This window comes from Globicephala melas, chromosome 4 (genome assembly GCF_963455315.2).
Source record: "Globicephala melas chromosome 4, mGloMel1.2, whole genome shotgun sequence".
Lineage (NCBI taxonomy): Eukaryota > Metazoa > Chordata > Mammalia > Artiodactyla > Delphinidae > Globicephala > Globicephala melas.
This window is the reverse complement of record NC_083317.1, coordinates 3,188,892-3,210,147: the sequence shown is the minus strand read 5'-3', so window position 1 is coordinate 3,210,147 and position 21,256 is coordinate 3,188,892. Positions and strand designations below refer to the sequence as shown.

The following is a 21,256-nucleotide window of genomic DNA, read 5'->3' as shown; positions in this document are numbered from 1 at the left end:
CCGGCCAGGGCTCTCAGCGCCAACACCGCTCAGCTCAGTCATCCTGGGCGGGGCAGGATTTCCAAGAACGCGGAAGCCCTGGTTTGGTCGTTTATAATAAAACGAGAGCGTCCTCGCACTGAGCCGCCGCTCCTGTAGCTTCCAAGGGGGCGCGAGGCCGGGGGTCTCTCCTGGAGTTGCTTTCCCGCCTCTGGCCGTCCTCTCACCCCCTCTCCTGTTTCCATGGTGACCGTGGGGCTCTGCCTCCCTCCCTCCCAACCCCACCCCCGCCCCGCCCTGGCCCACTCTGGGATGAGATGCACTCGCTCAGCTTCCCCCAGGCCCGTAAGGTGTTCCTGGGAGATGTCCTGGTACTGACTCAGGGAGCAGATGAGCACTCGTGCCCCCTCCTTGGCCTGTGCGGAGGCGGCCCCAGCGGGCACTGAGGACGGACGGGGCGCTGGGGGGCCACGGGCCGCCGGGAGGGCGCTGTGGGCTGAAGTCCGGGCCACAGAGGCCGTTCTCCCCTCCTCCCTCAGCCCATCGCATTCCCCTGGGCCGTGTCGGTTCTTTTCACCTGGAGTCTTAGCCTTTAGCTGTTAGGTGTCCAAGGTAAACGTGGTCAGGGTTGTGCAGGATCGTCCGTTGAGTTCCGTGCCCCCGTCCTTCATGAGGCCGCCAAAGATTTCCTCCCCCTGGGCCTCCTTTCCTGCCCTCACCCCTGCGCTCCCCTCCCGCTGTCCCCACGGCTGGGGCAGGGCTCTCTGGTGTCCCGCGAGCATCGCTCAGTCACCTGGTCCTCGCTCTCTCCGCCGTGGGCCGGTCACCTTTCCCCGGGACTGGCCGGCTTTGTCCGACCGCCCGCGGCTGCTGCTTTCCTTGCCTGGCCTCCGCCCAGCTCACCAGGGCCCAGCTTGTGCGGCCGGGGGCACCTTCCGGACTTGGCGTTTCTCCACCTTCTCGCTGAACGTCTTCCTCTTGAGCTCGGGCTCTGGAGGCACTGCTCTGCGCACATGACTTGGACAGGACGCCCGCCGACCGTGCCTCTGACACTTTCCTCTGGGGGCGGCTCCTGCAGCCGGCCTCACGGGAGGAGGCGTTTCTGTGGCCCCCTAACCCTCCCACGCTGGGACCCGGCACCCAGGGCCCCCTGTCCACGAGTGTCTCAGCGAAAGGAGAGAAGCCGGTTCGCAGGCTCAGACATCCTTACTCCTCCTCGCGCAGCCCGAGCCGGGCCCTTGTGAACAAGGCCTCTCCTCCTGGGCCCGACGTCACCTGTCAGCCTGAGGCCACTGCAGGCACAGGCCTGTTGCTCTAACAGACCCTCCACGGCGGAACGAGAATCAGACCGCCGGGCCCTCTCTGTTGAGAGGATTGGTACCTGTACTCCCCCTGGTAACAAGGAGGTGGTGTCCGCATGAGTGATGATGAAAGCCAGCTGCAAGCAGTGACCAGCACATCCTGTGTCCGAGAGCAGAACACTGCAGAGAGGAGAGACCGGATCCACGTGCGTCTCGGTGGCTTACTTCCGCTCCCTCCCGCTCCCTAATCCCCTACTGCAGGGTGGGCGGGAAAGCCCCAGGAGCGCCCCTTCTCGTGACCAGCAGCGAGGGACCGGCTCGGCCCTGTTCCCCCTTCCTGCCGGGGCTGGGCCCAAGGGACAGGGCACCCCATCCACAGGCCCCTCCAGGGCTGCCTGGGAAGCTGCCCTCAGACGTGTCCCAGCCAAGGGTCACTGGTACTAATGTCCTGCAGGGTGAAAGCCCAGGAAAAGCCACGTCCTGGGGACCAGCCACACCCCATGGAGACTGACCCTGGGGCTCACAGCACAGCTGGGGAAAGCCACGGGCTGGGGAACTGCTGATGTCACTGCACATCCCCAGGGCCATCGGGACCATCAGGGCTCCCCAGGCCCACCCTCCGCAGAGGGCGGCGGGGAGGAGCCCCCAGCCCAGGAGCACATGTGGTCCAGGGGCCCCTCCGCGGTGTCACCCTCTATCTCGCGGGAGGGAACGCCGCTGTGGGAAGTTGAAAGCCCTGTGGCTCGGTTTGTGTTTCAGGGTGGTTAAACTGTCTCCCCAAAACTTATAAAAAAAGACCCGGGTTCTGGGTAATGGGGAAGGAGCAAAGCTGTTACAAGGCGGCTGTCTAGATTCTCAAGAAGTGGAGTTCGCTGGCCAGGGCGACTCGTGGCCCTGAGCCCGGCTCTCGTTCCCGGGTCACACCAGCGTGATCTTAAAGTACGAAGATGAAGAAAGCCTCGCTTCTGGTTCTGTCCGCTTCCGCATGTCCTTCCCTCTGTCGACAAAAAGTTAAGCAGTGGATCTAAGAAAACAATGGGACATTTTATTCAAGCTGAATTTGAGGATTCTAACCCGGGAAGAGCATCTCAGAAAGCTCTGAGGACTGTTCCGCCCATGAGAAGTCAAGACACAGTTATGTAAGGTTTTTGAGACAGAGGGATTATCGACAGTTTACATAATCCAGGTCTAAGAGGCGTCGTGGTGGGTCGCGTGGTCCCTTACGGGATCAGTAAGGAATGTTTAAGGAGTTGTCCTGTGGTTGCTGGGGGAACGTTGCTCCTCTAGGCTGCACAGGTATTCCTGCTCATGGGGGAGGTTTGGTTGATGCCTCCTGTGGATACACGATGCACGGTGCGCGGCAGAGGACGCCCAAGGGCAGAGAAGCATTTTGACGTGCACGTGTTTCTGGTCCTGCCGTAAAACGCGAATTTTATTTCACACCTCCTTGCATTTAGGCAAAAGGCATTTTGTTCTATTTCAAGGTAGATGTTTTGTGCCTGCTAATTTTCCTTCTAGTTAATTCCATAACATTAAATGACTCATCCCAAACGTTATTCAGAGCCCCGCTACTCTGATCTGCGGGTCATGTTTTTCTAGTTCCTTCTGATACTTACGTCCTTTGCATGTACCTTACACGGCTCGTCACCATAGTGTATTTAAGCTCTGCTTATTTTTACTTGTAAACTATTTTCCATGTTGCAAAGCAGCCTTCATATTCGTGACGATTTACGTTTGTCGGTGCTGGTTTCGTACCCTCCCGGCTTCAGTGCGTGGGGATCAGGCAGTCATGGGGCCCGCGTGAGGGAAGGGGCGCGTGTGGGTTCTTGCGGGGGTGGCCGAGCTGCGCCCTCACCCCACCAAACGTGCTGCCTCGTGCACTGTCTTTTTTCTGAAATTGTTGCTAATGTAGTAAAAGCATCAGAGGGTGCCTTGCTTTGGTTTACGTTCTTGTGTCGGAGGAAGCAGCCAGCCCTGGTTCACACTGTTCCGTGTTTGGTGTTTCAGATCCGAAGGACGTCGCCTGCTCTTCCTCCCCGGCCATGGTAAGGACGTGCTCCCTGCTTCTCGTGTCTTCAGTGTGCTGTGATGATGACTGTCACCAGCCTGGCCCTGCCTGTCCTGTCAGTGGGTAACAAAGTGTGGACAGAGGTCCTGCCCTCAAAATACGGGCAGTTTTAGAAAAAGATGAATCATAATGATAACAGCCAAAACCAGACGAGGAGCTTGGTGCGGTCTGGGTTAGGGACTCAGAGAGCAACCAGGAGCTGGGGACCGGCCGGGCCTCTCGAGGAGCAGGGACATCACACTTTTCCTGGGCGGGTGTGACTACAGGCTGACGCAAAGCTAAGCTGGCTGACGTCACTTGAACCTGGCGTCCACACCTGGCAGGTGGCCCGCTAGGACCGCCCAGCACCAGGACCACATTCCCTGAGTCATTGTCACTGCTCACCGCCCCTGACCTGCTCACGCCCAGCTGGTGAGCAACCCTGCGGTCTTCGCGGCCCTGGAAGGGCGCTTGCCCCGCCGGCGTCCGCAGAGGTCTCTGCCTACCCCCAGGTAACTAACTCTGGGAGCTGCCCAGGCCAGCTCCCCGCCCCTGGCCTTCGGCTTGCCCTCTCTCCTGTGTCGCTCCCAGCAGGGGTGTCGCCCTTGCACCCGGTTTCCTGCTTAACCTTAGAGTAGACCCCCCGAGTCGTGCTCCCTGACTTCCCTCTCCCGGCTCCCCTCCTGTCCTCTGGCCTCCACCGCTCTGCCAAAGCCACCCGCCAGGGCCCCCAGCAGCACGGTCTGGCCGCATGTGGTCAGCGCTCTGGCCTCACCCCTGACCTGTCACCAGCGTGTGATGCAGTGGTCTCCTCCCTCCATGAGATGCTCCCTTTGGGGGCTCGTAACATGCTCTCCTGCTTCTCTGGTAACATGCAGAGCTCTTTGCTGGCCCTACTCTGGCAGACCCCCAAACATGGGAGCCCCCCCAGCCCGGTCCTTGGCCCCTTCTCCCCTCGTTCCTGCTCTCACCGTAGGAGATCCTGCGTGGGCCTGGGGCTTTCAGCATCCTCACGGCACCTCTGTGTGCGTTGATGTGCAGTCCCCAGCATGGTCCTCTGCCCTGAGCTCCGTGGTCATAGGTCACACTGCCCACCTGACATCCCCACAGAGGCGTCTGGGTGTCTTCCCAGACTTAACATGACCAGAATGTTCTCTTTATTTCACCCCGTAAACTTGCTAGGCCCCTGGCATTCCCCGTGTCAGTCAGAGAACCGCTGTCCGCCCGTTAGACAGGCTGGATTCAGAGGACTCGTCCCAACTCCTCCTTCCATCAGCCCCATGGCCCATCCATCCCCAGGCCCGTCAGCTCTGTGTGTGTGTGTGTGTGTGTGTGTGTGTGTGTGTGTGTGTGTGTATGCGTGCACGTGCACATGTGTGTGTGGAGTCATCCTTGTGCACAGCTTCAGACGTACAGGAAAGCGTACCTGTGCTAGAGGCGTTCCTGCACTTGTGTGTGTGACCTGGGGCCCAAGCTGTGTCGTCTTCCCCCGCTGAATCCTCCCTGACAGCTCACTGAGCCTCCCCAGGGTACATGGGGTAGGGTGGCCCACGGAGCTGGGGTTCCTCTTCCTCTTTCTTCCTCACAGGGGTCAGTCAGAGGGAGAGATTGGACTGATTTCTGGGGGCGTTTCATCAGCTTCTGCCACAGCCCCAAAGTTCTCTTTCCCACAGGAACTCTACTCACTTCCTGTAGGGCCCTGGAGAGACCGGTGTCACAGGGCCTTCTCGAGGGGCCCCAGAGCCTGGGGAAGTGAGGGCGAGCTGGGCTGGTTCTCTGTCCGCTCTGTCCGTTTGCACCTCCCCCCTATCGTAAGCAGAGCTTCCGTGCAAAGCCGGATGCACTTGCAAGACATCTCACAGGTGCTGACTTCTAAGTAGAGCCGTGTCCTGGGAATTTCCCATCTGAAGGTGTTATTTTCAGCATCAAGTTCTTCTCCTTTCCAGTTCTTTAAAGTTTTCATTATGGAAATTTTAAAACACGTAAAAAGGTAAAAAGAATAGTATCATGAACCCGCATGTGCCCATCACCCTGCCAGTCTTATTTCATCAGTACCCCTTCTAATACTCCCTCCGTCTCCTCATGATTTATTTTGTAAGCAAATACCAATCATCATATTATTTTGTCTCCAACTATTTCAATATATGTTTCTAAACTCTAAGGACTCTTTTATTAAAAACAAACAAACAACAAAAAACATTACTGGGGCTTCCCTGGTGGCGCAGTGGTTGAGAGTCTGCCTGCCGATGCAGGGGACACGGGTTCGTGCCCCGGTCCGGGAAGATCCCACGTGCCGCGGAGCGGCTGGGCCCGTGAGCCGTGGCCGCTGAGCCTGCGCGTCCGGAGCCTGTGCTCTGCGACGGGAGAGGCCACAACAGTGAGAGGCCCACGTACCGCAAAAAAAAAAAAAACAACAACGTTACTATACCATTAGCACACCTAGAGACCAACAGTAAAGAATAGAAAAAAAAAAAAATAGAGGTAATCAATTAAGCCTGACAACTGAAAAAACACACAACCTAAAAGTTGTGAGTAATGTTTATTCAGGGACCTTACTGAGGACTGTAGCCCAGGAGACAGCCTCTCCGTAGCTCTGAGGAACTGTTCCAAAGAGGTAAGGTAGGAGCCAGGATATATAGGAGCTTTTGCTGAAAAAAAAAGGCCATGTAGTCAAACATCGAGAAAGATTACTGTTAATCACAAAAAGCAGACACCTCAAGTTAATGATTTTATTGCTTGTCTCTATAGGAAGATGCAGGGGTCTGGGCTCATTGAAATTATTCCTTAGATATGCATCTTAACGATCTAGGGCCAGTATCCAGTTTCTCTCCTTCCTGAATTCCCCTCAGGGCACACGGTTGGGAGGGGCTGAGGTGGGGACTGCAGCGGCTGATAGCTTGGTGGCAGACAACATTTTTGTCCACAAGCCAAAATTTGTTCTTCGAAAAGATCAACAAAATTGACAATCCTTTCGACTGACCAGGAAAAAAAGATTCAAATTACCAAAATCTGGAATGAGAGAGGGGACGTTACTGCCAACTTCACAGAAAGAAAAAGAATTATAAAGGAATACTATGAACAACTGTATGCTAACAAGTTAGATAACTTAGAATAAATGGGAAAATTCCTAGAAAGATGTAAACTACCAAAACTGACTCAAGAGATAGAAAATCTGAATACACCTATAACAAGGAAAGAAACTGAATTATTAATTTAAAAATTGACTACAAAGAAAATTCCAGGACTAGATGGCTTCATTGGTGAATTCTGTCAGACATTTAAAGAAAAATTAGCACCAACTATTCACAAACTCTCCCCAAAAATAAGAGAACAGTCCCCATTCACTCTCTGAGGTATTATCCTGATAACGTAAGGAGACATCACAAGAAAACTAGAGACCAATCTCTCTTATGAATGTACATGCAAAACTCAACAAAATACTAACCCAGCAACGTATAAAAAGGATTAACTATCATGATCAAATGGGATTTATTCCAGGAATATACAGTTGGTTTAACATCTGAAAATCAATTAATGTAATACTTCACATGAATAGAATACAGGACAAAAACCACAGGGTCCTTTCAGTAGAAGCAGAAAAAGCATTCGACAAAATCCAGCACCCCTTCCTAATGCAACAGTCAGCAAACTAGGACCAGAAAGGAACTGCCTCAACCAGATAAAGACGATAAAAAGCCACAGCTGGGCTTCCCTGGTGGCGCAGTGGTTGAGAGTCCGCCTGCCGATGCAGGGGACACGGGTTCGTGCCCCAGTCCGGGAAGATCCCACATGCCGCGGAGCGGCTGGGCCCATGAGTCATGGCCGCCGAGCCTGCGCGTCTGGAGCCTGTGCTCCACAACGGGAGAGGCCACAGCAGTGAGCGGCCCGCGTACCGCAAAAAAAAAAAAAACAACACAGCTAACGTCATACTTAATGGTGAAAGCTTGGATGCTTTCCCTGTACATCAGGCACAAGACAAATGATACCTGCTCTCACCATTTCTACTTAACGTTGTACAGGAGGTTCTAGCCACCAGAGCATTTAGGCAAGAAAGTGAAATAAGAGACGTGCAGATTGGACAAGAAGAAGTAGAAGTGCCTCTGTTAGCAGATGACGTGATCTTGTATATAGAAAATCCCAAGGAATCCACCAAAAACCTATTCGAGCTAATTAAAAAATTAGCAAGGTTGCAGGATACAAGATCAGTATATAAACATCAATTCTATTTCTGTACATTAGCCATGAACAATCCAAAAACGAAAATAAAAACACTTCATTAACAGCAGCATCAAAAGGAATAAAACACTCAGGAATAAATTTAACCAAGGAAGCACAAGACTGATACACTGCAAACTACAAAACATTGTCGAAAGAAGTTAAGGAAGACCTAAATAAATGAACAGGCGCCCTGTGTTCACCGACAGGAAGACTTAATACTGTCAAGATGGCAGGATTGCCCCAAATCGATCTGCGGATTCAGTGTAATCTATATCGAAACCCCAGCTGGCTTCTTGGCAGAAATTGACAAGCCGATCCCTGATTTCATATGAAAATTTAAGGAATCCCGAGAGGCCAAAGGCATCCTGAAAAAGAACCAAGTTCCCAATTTCAAAACTTATTACAAAGCTGCAGTATTCACGACTCTGTATTACTGTCGTAAGGGTAGACATACAGATCAATGGAATAGAACTGAATTCAGAAATTAGACCCTCATACTTACGGTCGGTTGTTTTTTGACAAGGCGCTAGGACCATTCAGTGGGGAAAGGGTAATCTTTTTAACACGTGGTGCTGGGACAGCTGGGTATCCACAGGCAAAGAGTGAATTGGGAACTGTTTGTCACGGCGTACACAACATTTAAATGCATCAAAGACCTAAATGTGAGAGCTAAAACTATAAAACTCCTAGAAGAAAATATAGGAGGACATCTTCATGACCTTGGATTAAGCAAAGCCTTCTTAGATATGACACCAAAAGCACAAGGGGTGGAAGGAAAAATAGATAAATTGGACTTCACTGAATTTAAAGCTTTTATGCTTCAAAGGGTACCATCAAGAAAGTGAAAATACAGCCCAAAGAATGGGAGACGACATGTGCAAATCATATATCTGATGAAAGACTTGCATCTAGAACACGTAAAGAACACTTAGAACTCGGTAATAAAAAGACAAGCTAGTTTAAAAAGGGGCAAAGGATCTGAAGAGACATTTTGCCAGAGAAGATAAATGGCCAGTAAGCACATGAAAAGGTGTTTAGCTTCATTGGCCATCAAGGAAGTGTAATCAAAATCACAATGAGATACCACTTCAGACCCACTAACATGGCTAGAATCAAAAAGACAGATAATAGTAAACCGGAACCCTCATACACTGCTGGTGGGGATGTTAAAATGGTGCAACCACTTTGGAAAACAGTCTGGCAATTCCTCAAAAGGTGAAGCATAGAGTCACCATATGACCCAGCAATTTCACTCCTAGGTGTATCCAAGAGAAATTAAAACATACGTTCATTGTACAGACACACGTACGCACGCACGCACCCCATGGCTCCAGTGGTCGAGCTCTGTCTTGTCCGGCAAGCCATGCTCTCCTTCTCTATGGAGGGTGTTTTCTTCCTTCTGAAGCGATCTGCTGTTGTAGGAAGTGACTGTGTTTTTCACTGGTTAGAGGAAAAGTCGTTTAGAAATGTCAAAGCCGTTAAGGAGAGTTAAGTTGCATTCACCGGCAGTTTTATGTTTCTTTATTCCTCGGTCTTGGATTATTCTTCAGGAAAGGATTTGATTTTCACCCTCCGTTATCTGAGGGTCTGGAGCCTTGAGATTAAACTGATTAGCCTTTGTTTTGTTTTAATCATTTGTCTTATTTTCCCTTGATAGCATTTTTGCGAAGATATTTCGTGTCCTTGCTGCAGTGAGTCTAGGTGTAATTTCTGTCCATTGATTCGGTAATTGCTCTAACTACATTTTTTTCTCCCAGCATCCAAAAAGCTACGAGAACGGCACGCACAGATTCCGGCTGCAGAAGCAAGCGCTAACCGAGGAGAGGAGCAAATCTCTGGTGAGTTGCACACGAGGCCGCTTGGCAGGAAGGCAGAGTCCTGCCTCAGCGACATCTGTCGCAGACATCCAGGGTCTTGTGTTTCTTCAGTTTGCCTTTGTTAGTTTGTGAATCCAATTTGTAAGCGATTCATTCATCCGACAGCTGTCTGCAGCATTCAGGGTTGCAGCACCGGTGCCGTGGACATCAGTCCCAGTGTCCTGTGGAACTCACATCCTGGGGCGGGACGAGTGTGGGGTAGAGAGAAAACCAGCAGCAGACAGAGCCACCCAGAGGACTGAGCAGGCACTAATTCAGGCCTGGTGTTGGGCGCTTCCCGAAGCTGGTGGCTTTGCGTGGAGCTGTCAAGGAGGTGAGGAGTGAGTCTGCACCCACGTGGCCCAAGGGGGTTTCAGGTGGAGAGAGCGTAGGTGGTCTGGGAATAAGAGCGACCCGAAGGCAACATAGAAAGTCGACCTCCAGCCTTCCACCCCTTCACAAGTGGGGAGGCCAGGATGCAGTCCAGGGCTCTTCCCCAGCGCTGGGCTCACCCTCCCCTCTCCTTTCAAGATGCAGTCAGCCTCGTATCCACAGATGCGAACCCGCCCATACAAGGGCTGACTGTACTGAGCCATTGTACGTGAGGCACTTGAGCGTCTGCAGATTTTGGTCTCCGCGGGGGATCCCTGGGACCAACCCCCTGCAGATCCCGGGTACCAAGGGATGACTGTCCTTCCAAGAAATTCCTCCCATTGTCTGCCTAGCTGACCGCATGGAGCCGCAAGGGCATTTTAGGTTTGGTTTTAATTCTTGAAAGTATAAGATATTCTCTTTTCTTTTTAAATCCGTTAGCTTAAAGGATAAATGTGCTAAACAGGCTTCTTACTTTTTTTCTTTAGTGCCCAAGGAAGTTATTTCTGGTGGTTGAAATAATGGAAGAGGGAAAAATGGTGTCTCATACATCTTGATTCTTAGATCTTAGTGAAATTCAACTGAAATGCTTTAAAATCTCTACTCACTTCTGAGTTTGCATCAGAAGCAGGTGTCTTAGATTGGGCTGCTGTAACAAAAATACCCTAGACTGGGTGGCTTAAACAGTAAACATTTACTTCTCGCATTTCAAACGTTTGTTTCTGGAGGCTGGGAAGTCCCAGATCAAGGCACCAGCAGATCTGATGTCTGGTGAGAGGCTTCTTCCTGACTGGTAGGCAGCCGCCTTCTCTGTGGATCCTCAGGTGAAAGAGCAGGGAGACAAGCAAGTTCTCTGCGGTCTCTTCCTCTAAAGGTATTAATCCCATCATGCGGGCTCCACCCACATGGCCTCATTACCTCCCAAAGACCCCACCTCCTAATACCATCATATTAGAGATGGGGGTTCAACATACAGATTTTGGGGGAACACAAATGTCAGTCCATAGCATCAGGTCTTAATCAATGTCCAAATGGCTATAATTCCTCTCCGCTTGTTACTGAAGACTTATCTTTTCTCTGTGTTCTGATGTAGTTACTGACCAGTAAAGCTAGCTCTCTTCTGAGCATAGCTTCCCTCTTCCTCTTTTCTGTTCCTTCTATTAGTCTATTTACTAACATGTCACCAAAGAGACAGTGACATATTTAGAGACCCCGTAGGTCCTGTTTCAGGCCCGGCCACGCCACAGGCTGACTTTGATGTGGACGTGACCGGGCAGGTGTTGGCCGCAGTGGACGGGTGTCCCCTTTCAGCTGGCCCCTGCGCGCTCACCAGGCTTTGTGTGGTCCCCGCCCTTCCGCAGCGTGGAGAGCTCACGTGCTGGAGGTGGCTCCTGGGTCACATGCAGGATGTCCCACACGTTTGGCAAGACACGCTGGTGTCACCTTTCCCCGCGTGACCTGGCTCAGATCCATGGGCTCGGAGTGGAGCCTTACCCAGGACCCTGATCCCCACTGCGTTTCACCTGGGACTGCGTCATTCCCTTCTATGCCAGGCATGGTTCTTAGACTTTGTGGGGAAATACATAAAGAAGGGGGTGGGCCAGGAAGAGAATGTGAACAAAGAGAACGAGGCTCCGGGGTCTCGCCACGCGGCGGACCTGCGTCCAGCCCTCGTGGGCGTTTACCGTGTCGTCCTGGGGATGTCGACCTCTGTCGTCTTTGTAGTCGCATGTCCTTCACGTCATCCTTGGCTTCTCTGAGGGTCTTTATCTTTTTTCTTTTTAAATTCTTTCCATTTTGTGTTCTTATTTTTTATTTTTATTTATTTTTGTTTATCTTTTTAAAAAATTTATTTTCTTTGACATATAGTTGAATTACGACGTCGTGTTAGTTTCTGCTGTACAGCAAAGTGACTCAGTTATACATACATGTATATTCTTTTTCATATTCTTTTCCGTTATGGTTTATCACAGGATATTGATTAGAGTACCCTGTGCTCTACAGGAGGACCTTGTTGTTTATCCATTCTCTATATACCAGTTTCCACCTGCTCACCCCAACCTCCCAGTCCAACCCTCTCCCACCCCTCTGAGGGCCTTTCTGATTGGCTGTGGCTCAGCGGCCACTTCAAGACCGCTGAGTGGGTGTTTTGACGCTGAAGGTTTCTCCACCCGGCGTGCCAGTGCGACTCCATCTGAGGCCAGCACGCGGTGAGGCAGGGCTGAGCCGTCATTCGTGCAAACGCCCCGTGTGCGTTTGCTCTCATCACACGAGCCCTTTCACTCTGTGCATGTATAAACCTCAGAGGAGGGTCCCCAGCTGAATAAGCCCCCAGCCCCCTGAGGGCTCCCCATCCCAGCAGATCCCCCGGGGGCTCCAGGCACACCGCTTCCCCTGCCCTGTCCTCCCAGCAGGTCCCTGTTGGCTCCGAGGAAGAGGCAGCCTTGCTCTCCTGATTTGCTTTGGAAAACCCGCCATGACCTCACACATCCCTCTGTCTCCTCCAGACACTGCAAAAGACTGGACTTGGGTGGCTGGGACGGCCCCCACCCCCCAGACTGTGCATAAAGGATGAGCAGGTGTGGGCAGGAGGCCCATCCTCAACGAAGACAGGGCCTTCCCTGCCTGCCTGAGGGGCTGCTCGTGGCTTAGAGCAGAGGGGCTGGACCAGGGCTTTAAACCAGGCCAGTTTACAGAGCAAGGAAGGGCCAGGTGCTGACCCAGGGCTGTGACCTGGTGGGTTTCTGTGCTGGACCTGCAGTTACTACTGTCCTGGCTGAGCAGAGTCTCTTGACTTTCTTTTTTCTCTTTATCTGGCTGTATTTCATGGTCTACCAGTCAGACCACTTAGTGTTAAAAAAGTCTGTCCTGTGGTTCTCAGCCTGGACTACACAACGGGCTCTCCTGGGGCCTGCCCCTGAGACTGCTGTATTCGGTGTGGGGTACAGCCTGGGCACTGGGGTCTCCCAGAGCCCCCAGGAGATGCCAGGGTTGAGAACTAAAGATTTCATCTCCTACACTGGACAGCCGGCGTAATTCATGAGAGAAAACTTTATTTCCAAACGCAAATCATAATTCTCAGTTTTCATATACCTTTGCGGAATGGTCGTCAGGAGGATGTTCTGCGTCCTGAAACATCAGAGCACGTGGTTACCTGCGACCATGTTCACCAAAGGCCGGTTCTCAATGCCTGAGTCATGGCGGGCACTGGGCTTCTCGGTGATGCAGCCCTTGCTGCCCGAGAGCTGAGGCGCTGCGTGCTCAGTGCCCGTAGGGCTGCGGTTGCTGTAACCTGCCAGCCTGTTGCCCAATTTCTGTCTTTCACCGGAAGAGAATTCTAATATCAACAGTGGGATACCGCAATGCAGTGCCTTTTTTTTTTAATTTAATTGCATTTTTTAATCTAACTCGTGTAGATTATAGTGAGATAAGTACAATAAAACCTATTTGGTTTTGTGGTAAGTCCAATATACATAGAAACATTGCTTTTTCAATCCTTGACCTGTATAGTGCACTCACGAAGGACACTTTTAGATCATCCTTGCTCTGACTTGATATCCCACCCAGAGTTGAGGACCACAGTTCTTTGTTTTAATGAAGATAAACTTTTTTTTTTTTTTGCGGTACGCAGGCCTCTCACTGTTGTGGCCTCTCCCGTTGTGGAGCACAGGCTCCGGATGCACAGGCTCAGCGGCCATGGCTCATGGGCCCAGCCGCTCCGCGGCATGTGGGATCTTCCCAGACCGGGGCACGAACCCGCGTCCCCTGCGTCGGCAGGCGGACTCTGAACCACTGCGCCACCAGGGAAGCCCTAATGAAGATAAACTTTGTCCTTTAGGGATGTCTGGAATCAGAATTTATGAAATAGTGGAATTTGTTTATGAATTTTAAAATAATATTGTTTTTGATCATGTATGTCCTTTGTGAACTCCTTAAAAAATACAGGATCATGGAAAGAATTTATCGACATTTCATACAAATTACATGTAATTCTACCATTCAGTGATAACCATTGTCGGTTTAGAATTTAGCTTCTTTCTTCCTATAAATAGATCCTTTAGCTACCTACTTACAGAGGTACATATTTAAACATTCTTTGAGATCATGATGAAAATGTGCTTTTGAATGATGTCTTATTACTTAATGTATCATAAGCACCTTCCTATGTCATCAAATCTCACAAACTTTTTTTTTTTACAACTGCAAGATATTTATATGGATGTACTTTAGCAATTTTTCTCAATGATGGTGTGACATTAATTTTATCACATAAGTATTTTTCCACTTCCCAAATTATTTTTCACAGAGTCCTAGAATTGTTGGGTCAAAGGATAGGATTTTGTGTGTTTTTAGTTAGTATTTCCCAAAACCACGTGAATGTTAATGGTCATAAAGCAATGGCCACAGTGCAGATGTCACCCAAGGCGTTCCCCAAGGCCTTTAGTGGGGCAGCTTACCACACCTCAACCAAGCAGACTACCTGGTGACACCTTTTCTTTTCTTTTCTTTTATCGTTTCTACGGGATCTGTCTCCAGGACCCAGAGATGCAGTGCTTACTGCTGTCGGATGGAAAGCGCTCCGGCCACCAGAACCACGTGGTCGTTCTCCCGGCAGACGGCGGCGGCAGCATCGTGGCCATCAGCTTCGTAGGGGCCTTGAAAATTCCCGTGAGTTACACGTGTCCAGGAGAGTTTCAAAAGGGGGCATTTATGCTCCCTGTGAACAGACACTGGCCTGTTGATAACCAAGCTTAAAAAGAGAAATCCGTGATTCTCCGGATCACGTAATCCATAAATTAGAAATCCATAGCATGAACCAGAAGTTGCAGACAGGTCAGCTCAGGAACGAATAAGGCTGCAGAGTTGTGTTAGCCTCTTACTAGTTATAAAATATATTGTACGTGTATAGTATGTATACGAAATTCATGGGCTCCCTCAGCAGAGCATCTGGGGAGCCATGCGGAGGACCCTGAGGAGCTGTGTTCTGCTGACGGGGAGCCGTGGAGGGTGCTGAAGACAGAGCCAGGAACAGAGGCAGGATGAGAGGAGGGAACACACCCCGCCCCTGGGGGCCGGCATGGACGGCCCCACGGGCCACACTCAGAAACACCTGGGCTCCTGCCCTTGGGTCCTATCCCGGGGAACAGACGTGGGTCTCATACAGCAAGATCGCTTCCCTCACGCTGGCCTCGGGGAAAACCAGCAGAGAGAACCCAGAAGCTCCGTAGCGCCTGTGTGGGAGCTGGAAACTAAACGGTACACCCAGAGCCTTAGACTCACGGCCCAGAAACGAAAGAACTGAGAACTTCGGCTGTAGAACAGAAACTTCTGCCAGTGCCCAGATGAAACTGGGCTGTGGAGGACCCTGTTGCCGGTTTCCTGCCAGAAGAGAATGTTGAAGGCCAGGCCTGGACATCTCTGTGGGCTGGCCAGAGGACATGCTGGTTCTAAATTAAAAAGTTATTTTTTAAATGTTGCTAATAACAACAAGTAACTTTTCTGTTGTACCTTATTGTGTAGCCACCTCAAATACTTTTGCTAAAAAGTAGGGTGCACGCTACCTACTGTGGTGGTGGTGGAGAGAACAGGCTTCAGAGCCCTGGCCTGGCCTGACCTGGCCCTGCTGCAGACGAGCTGGGTGTGCCTGGCAAGGGCGTTAACCACTCTGGGCCTCCATTTCCTCACTGTAATACAGGCTCAGGACCCGAATTACTACTTAATGCTGTTCTGGGGATCAAATGAGATCATTAACTACACAGTAAGCACAACGCCAGGCACATGGTAAGCATGCAGTACCCCACCCACACACACCCTCATACTGGGTCTGACTGTGAAAACATAACTTGCTTAATTTCAAAGGCACTGCCATGAATTGCATATTGTGTGCTTTGCCTAGTTTCGAGGGATGTTCGTAACTATGCAGTATAACCTGGGAGGAGCAGGGGAGGGAGTCAGTACCTTAGTGTTACCTGATTTCTCACTCAAATTTCCCAAGTGATATCTGGACTTACTGTCTCACAAGGGCCACCTCTTTGTAAACGCAGACATAAGATGGAACACAAACAAGCGTTTCACAGTAGCCGTGAGACTCCAAACCTCAGTGTCCTCGCTGAGAGCTACGTCTCCCTTTTGGGTGTTAACCAAACTCCAGTTCTGCTGCTTGCCCTCGAAAATCAATACTCGAGAGGCAAGTGTTGGTTAGAACGGAAAGTCGCTTTAACCAGAAAAGCTGACAACCGGGGAGAAGGCGGACTCATGTCCCCAAAACCACCTCCAAAGATTCTGCTTGGCCATGAACGTTTTTAAAGAGAAAAGGAGAAGAAATCTCAGTTAATCATTGAGATAAGGGGTCAGAGTTGTCACCATCCCCCAGTGTGTGCAGGCTTGTGTGCAGGCTTGTTGACTTCTTGTGATCTTTCTTTAGATGCTGTCTTGTTCACAGGCTTATGGACAGGGAAGCTAAGGAAGAGATCTGGTCATCCATTGATGTTAATTACTTATTCTTCATTTTTACTTCTTTGATCTAGGAAAGAACCAACAAGTTAGGCAAGGTATTGTGTAATCAAAAGATTTGACAGGTGTGCTTAGGCCAGAGACACGTAGACCATGGGGGTGCCTGGTTTAAGGTTAGTTACAGTACAGCTCTGCTAAAGTGACGAGAGAAGGGGCATCTCCTGCAGAGAGCTCTTTCCTTCCAAAAGCTGCTGACAGATCTCCCTTGTCAGAACATCATCCCATTTCTATGAGTTCATGGGGGAAGGTCCATCTTCTATAACTTCTTCATGCTCACATAGGTTGCCATATTCTCAGAGTGGGAGAAGTTGACATGCGGCACCTCTCTGCTGACAATTTTAGTTGCCTGCTTATGTGCATGGGCAGAACAAGCTACAGTTATTGGGTTGGCCAAAAAGTTCGTTTCAGGTTTTTCCATAACACCTTATGGAAAGACCCAAATGAATTTTTTGGTCAACCCAATATTCTGATGCCCACAAAGACAGAGATTATTATGTGCAGTAGTGTTAATCCCATTCTCTTGAGGCCAGTTCTCAGAACTCTGCTAACCGTAGGTCCAGTACAGCTGAAGATGCAGCAGCTGTGTCATGGCTACAGTCTGGTCACCATGCAGTCAGCTTTCGCCTCTGGTGGCAGTTACAGTATCTGTAAAACAACTCGGGAATGTGCATCAGTTACTGAAAGATTCTGTGACTCTGTTCTCCTGGTTACTAGCAGCTCAAACCTATTCCCTTGTGACTCAGGGAGGCCTGGGAGACTTCAGCTTCTCTACAAACAAGAGGCAGGGGCATGCAGGGGCCTTTGTACTTGGACGGGGAGGGGGCGTTGCAGGGTTCTGCCTGGTTCCGTGGGTGTTTCCCCAACACCCACTAGCTTGCTTAGTCCCAGGCAGGCGGAGGTAGCCTGTGTATCTTACAGGATGGTAGGAATCGTTTGTGCTGTGTGTTTCCAGATCTCTGTCCTTTGCAGTGATTTCAGTTTTAGGGGAAAAGAAATAGCCAGTAAATACTCAGTAACTAGATGACCCTGCACGACATCTGTGCCCTTTGAGAACCCCTTTAATAGCTAAGTTCCAGAGAGAGATGGTGTGAGAATTAAACCAGTAGTATTTTTATTGACTCTGATCTGATGTAAAGACATTGAATTTCAACCTTAAAAGGTAAGAGTCCATATCGGTCAGTTCTCCAGTTACCTCACGTCCTCCACAGCAGTACAGTATCCGTGCATCTGGAGGTGCTAAAACCAGACCCAGGACGTGGGCTGTTTTTATGGGAATGAAGTGCTGTGCAATTCTATTGCATATTTCAGCAAACCTGCTGAGTCCACTTTCGGGGTGAACCCCTGCTCTCTCTCTCTTTCAGGGCGTGATAGAGTTCTCTCTGTGTCTCCTGTTTGCCAAGTTGGTCAGCTATACCTTCCTCTTCTGGCTTCCACTGTACATCACAAATGTAGGTGAGTACGTGTTGCTAGCGTCACAGCTGGGAAGTTCTGTGCGGGGTCTGTGACCGGGACTCCCTTTTATCCACTGGTGTCTGTAGTCTTGGAAAGGAAAGGGATGCATGATGCTTTTGAATCAAACAACATGATTAGTAGAAATGTACGGACAGAAAGAATTCAGACAGCAACGTTTCATTGCCATCATGGCAACCTGTATGGGGTTTAAAGGGTTGGCACGGTATATCCCAGCTTGGCTACAAATTCCATGGGGCTCTTCCTATCTGAGGCAGCATACTTTTAATGTAGGCTGCGTCGGACTTTGGGTCACAGCCGCTGGTGAACAGGAGCAGAGGCCTGAGGGATCTGAGATAAGAAAGGCTGAGTAACTGGCCTGGAAATTGCTTCCTGGAGATGAGCTCTAATTCTGGGGAGCAGACAGTTTGTCTCGCATTTCCAGTCCAGCAGGCGCTGAAGCCGGAGATTCTGACAGAGCAGACTCGCCCCGCAGTGACGCCCACTCCCTGTCCCGTGCGTGAGCACACGGGAAGATGGGCAGGGACCAGCAGCTCCTCCGGGGAGAGGTCCTGTGCAGGGGCCGCAGCCGCGGCTAAATGGGGACAGGGATGGTCAAGGAGGGCCCCGAGCTCTGGGCCCCGGGGTCAGGGAGTGTGAGGACAAAGTGAAGAAACCAGGGTCCCCCGGAGGAGCGGGCTCTAGCGAACGTGAAAAGAGGAGACATTTGGGACATGGGGGCTCCAGAGTACAGACCAGTGACTCCCGGCAGTGTCGTGGGACCAGCAGAGGTGGATGTGAGCCCGAGGCCGCAGGGCTGAGTTTCTCGGGGATGGAGGTTGTGGAGGCGGCGAGGGGACCACCCCGTGTTAGCAGGGAGCTTCCTTCCCGGGCCAGAGACCTCCACTCGTTACTGCAGGCAAGGCGCACACAGTGTAGACACGTGGGTGCCTGATAGGCCGGCCCTGCGCCTTCCACCCCAGCGGTCTCCTGTGACTGCGAAGGGCTCACATCGTGAGTTAACGGCGTTTACCGTCCGAGGGATTGTTTGAAAAGAGCAGAGTTCCCGGTATGTGCCGTTTGGGCCTCTAGGAAGGGCAGGACCTGATTCACGGTCCGGAGGCTCCACCTCCAGGCGCTGGCCAGCCGGAATCCAGCTTGAAACTCAGGCTAAGTCCAGCGACGGGTCCTGAGCTGAGCGTGAGGACACCTCGGTCTCCTCCTCTGGAGGAGAAGGTTCCAGCCGCCCCTGGCCTGAAAGCTGGGGGTCCTGTGGTCCGTGTCCAGGGCGCTCTTGCGGCCAGCCCCTTCCCCAGGTGGTGCCCCACAGGCCCTGCCTCGCCTTCGGGCTGTGTCTGACTTCACGGCTGCCCCGAGGGGGACCCAGAGCAAAGGCTGGGTGTTGCTTGGACGGAGCCAGGGGAATCCGCACCTTTAGGTGAAGAGTGTTCGGTTCCCATCCTTTCTGCGTGTCTGCCCACAGAGCGGGCTCTTTCTTCCTTCTCCTCTGTACTTACTGCCTTGACACTAATCTGATAATGGATCTCATTGCTGCCTGGTTTAAATCATGCTTCTGAAACAAAAGAGCGTTGTGTGAGCTCGCACGCTGCTGCGGCGTGCTTGCGGTGACGCTCTGCTGTCACGTTAATAGATCACCTCGATGTCAAGAAGGCCGGGGAGCTCTCCACCTTGTTTGATGTGGGCGGGATCTTCGGTGAGTTCATTTTTGTTCTACTTTGACTGAAGCCTTCACCGCCGCAGCGCTGCGTGAACGCCAGCGGCCCGCGCGCTCTTGGAGTGGACTTCCAACCAGGAGGCCCCCGAGCCAGGCCTCTGAGGGCAGGTCCCTCCCCATCCTGGGCCGTGAGCGTTGCTCCCTGGGGACCAGGGCACGCCTCATGTGGGCGACAGACGGGCGGTGTCAGGACCCTCACAGGCAAAGGGGCTTTGAGGCCAGCCTGAAAGCTGACCCCTAGACCTGGGTGCCCTCGGGTCACGGGTCAGCAGCGCTGAGGCGGCTTCCTGCTCACGGGCTGTGGAAACGGGTCTAGAGAGGAGGTCGTTCTCTTCTTGCCGCTGCTGCAGCACGGGTCCTGCTTCCTCTCCACGGGGTCCTGCCCTGGCCACACACGCCCCTCAGGACCCTCCCTCTCCCTTGCAGGTGGGATCCTGGCAGGTGTGATCTCCGATCGACTGGAGAAGAGGGCCTCCACCTGCGGCCTCATGCTGCTACTCGCAGCCCCGACGGTGAGACCAGCCCCCAACCTCGTCAGGGCACCCTCGCCTCTGGAAACAGCTTCTCTGTCTTCCCCGCAGCACACACGCCAGCTTCCCGGGCCCCCTCCTCTCAGGGCTCTGGTTTCTGGGAACGGGCATCACCTCAACCCCAATCAGTGCCCTGGTGTTCGGGACAGACAGCCTGGGAGGGGACACGGAGCTCAGGGGGAGCTGCCCCAAACCCAGGCCCCTCCCCTGGGAGCTCAGAGTGGGGCCACCCCCCTGGGTTCCCAGCTCACAGGGTGATCAGACCCTGTGTGTCTGGGACAAGCCTGGGGGCAGTTGGCCGAGCACTCTGGCTGCCTGTCTCTGGGTAGCCTGCCAGGGCGGCGTGGCCTTCCTTCCTTTGTAGGGGTTTCCACGGTCTGGTTGGCTGCCTGAGAATCACTTTTCAGAAATACACATTCCTGGGTAATCTCTCAGCTAGTCGTAGTAAACCTTTGTCTTTCTCTGGTTTTGACACCGTTCACAGCTCTACGTATTCTCTGCCATCAGCAAAATGGGTCTAGAAGCCACCATCGGTGAGTCCATGAGGCCTTTCTTTACTTTCACACACATTTTTTTTTTGGCCACACAGCCTTGTGAAATGAAACTTAAAAATCAACAAAGAAGCAGTTTGTGCGACGTAGCTACAATTGTCCCTGTGTCCCTCTTTGGGGGATGGGGGGGGCAGATGGGAGGGGCCCATAGAGACTTCTGCTCCCAGACCTGAGGCCTCAGGTTTAAGGGCCAGCGTGGGAGGGTGCAGGCCCCTGGGCTTGGGGCGGTGAGAAGCTCTGGGTGCCCAGTGCAGGAGGCACTCAGAGAAGCCGCACGTGCCCCGGAAGGCAGCAGGTGGGGCTGCGGAGACCTGCACCCCCAGCATCACCAGCCCAGGGGCACCGTCCCCTCTTAGCTGCTCTGTCAGCTGCCATCCTGGGCACAGTTGCTATTTTTAACTTCCTGCAAGGAGCGCTATCAAATTATGGCTCTGACACTGAGTAACTACTTCTTCTGTTGTCACGTGACAGCAGTGGGGATTGGCAGGGACCCCGTTAAAAGTTATCCACAGGGCAGGTTCCTGATTCAAGGAGACCATGGAGTTTCCTGGGACCCCTCGGTCCAGAAGCTTCCACACGGAGGAATGTGAACCAGGGGATGGTCTGGGAAAGTGAGCCCAGGGGACAGGTTATGAGCTCGGTGGTCCCGCCCATGCAGAGCTGGGCTGTGCAGCTGTGGGTGCAGAGAGGAAGCCCTGTCTGCTA

At 51.9% G+C, this 21,256-nt stretch overlaps 1 protein-coding gene across 9 annotated transcripts in view; it reads left to right on the top strand.

Annotated features, from left to right (window-relative positions):
* Positions 1-21,256, top strand: part of SLC37A1 (solute carrier family 37 member 1) — a 101,451-nt gene that overhangs the window by 49,190 nt on the left and 31,005 nt on the right. For all 9 annotated transcript variants that reach the window (XR_009563644.2, XM_030835485.3, XM_060297762.2 and 6 more), the window contains 7 exons: positions 3,288-3,325; positions 9,303-9,383; positions 14,310-14,441; positions 17,648-17,738; positions 19,387-19,449; positions 19,897-19,982; positions 20,485-20,533. Coding sequence is in view for 8 of the 9 variants with exons in the window: in XM_030835485.3 (XP_030691345.2) it covers positions 3,288-3,325; positions 9,303-9,383; positions 14,310-14,441; positions 17,648-17,738; positions 19,387-19,449; positions 19,897-19,982; positions 20,485-20,533 (540 nt within the window). In the remaining variant the exon portion in view is untranslated. The remainder of the gene's footprint in view (positions 1-3,287; positions 3,326-9,302; positions 9,384-14,309; positions 14,442-17,647; positions 17,739-19,386; positions 19,450-19,896; positions 19,983-20,484; positions 20,534-21,256) is intronic.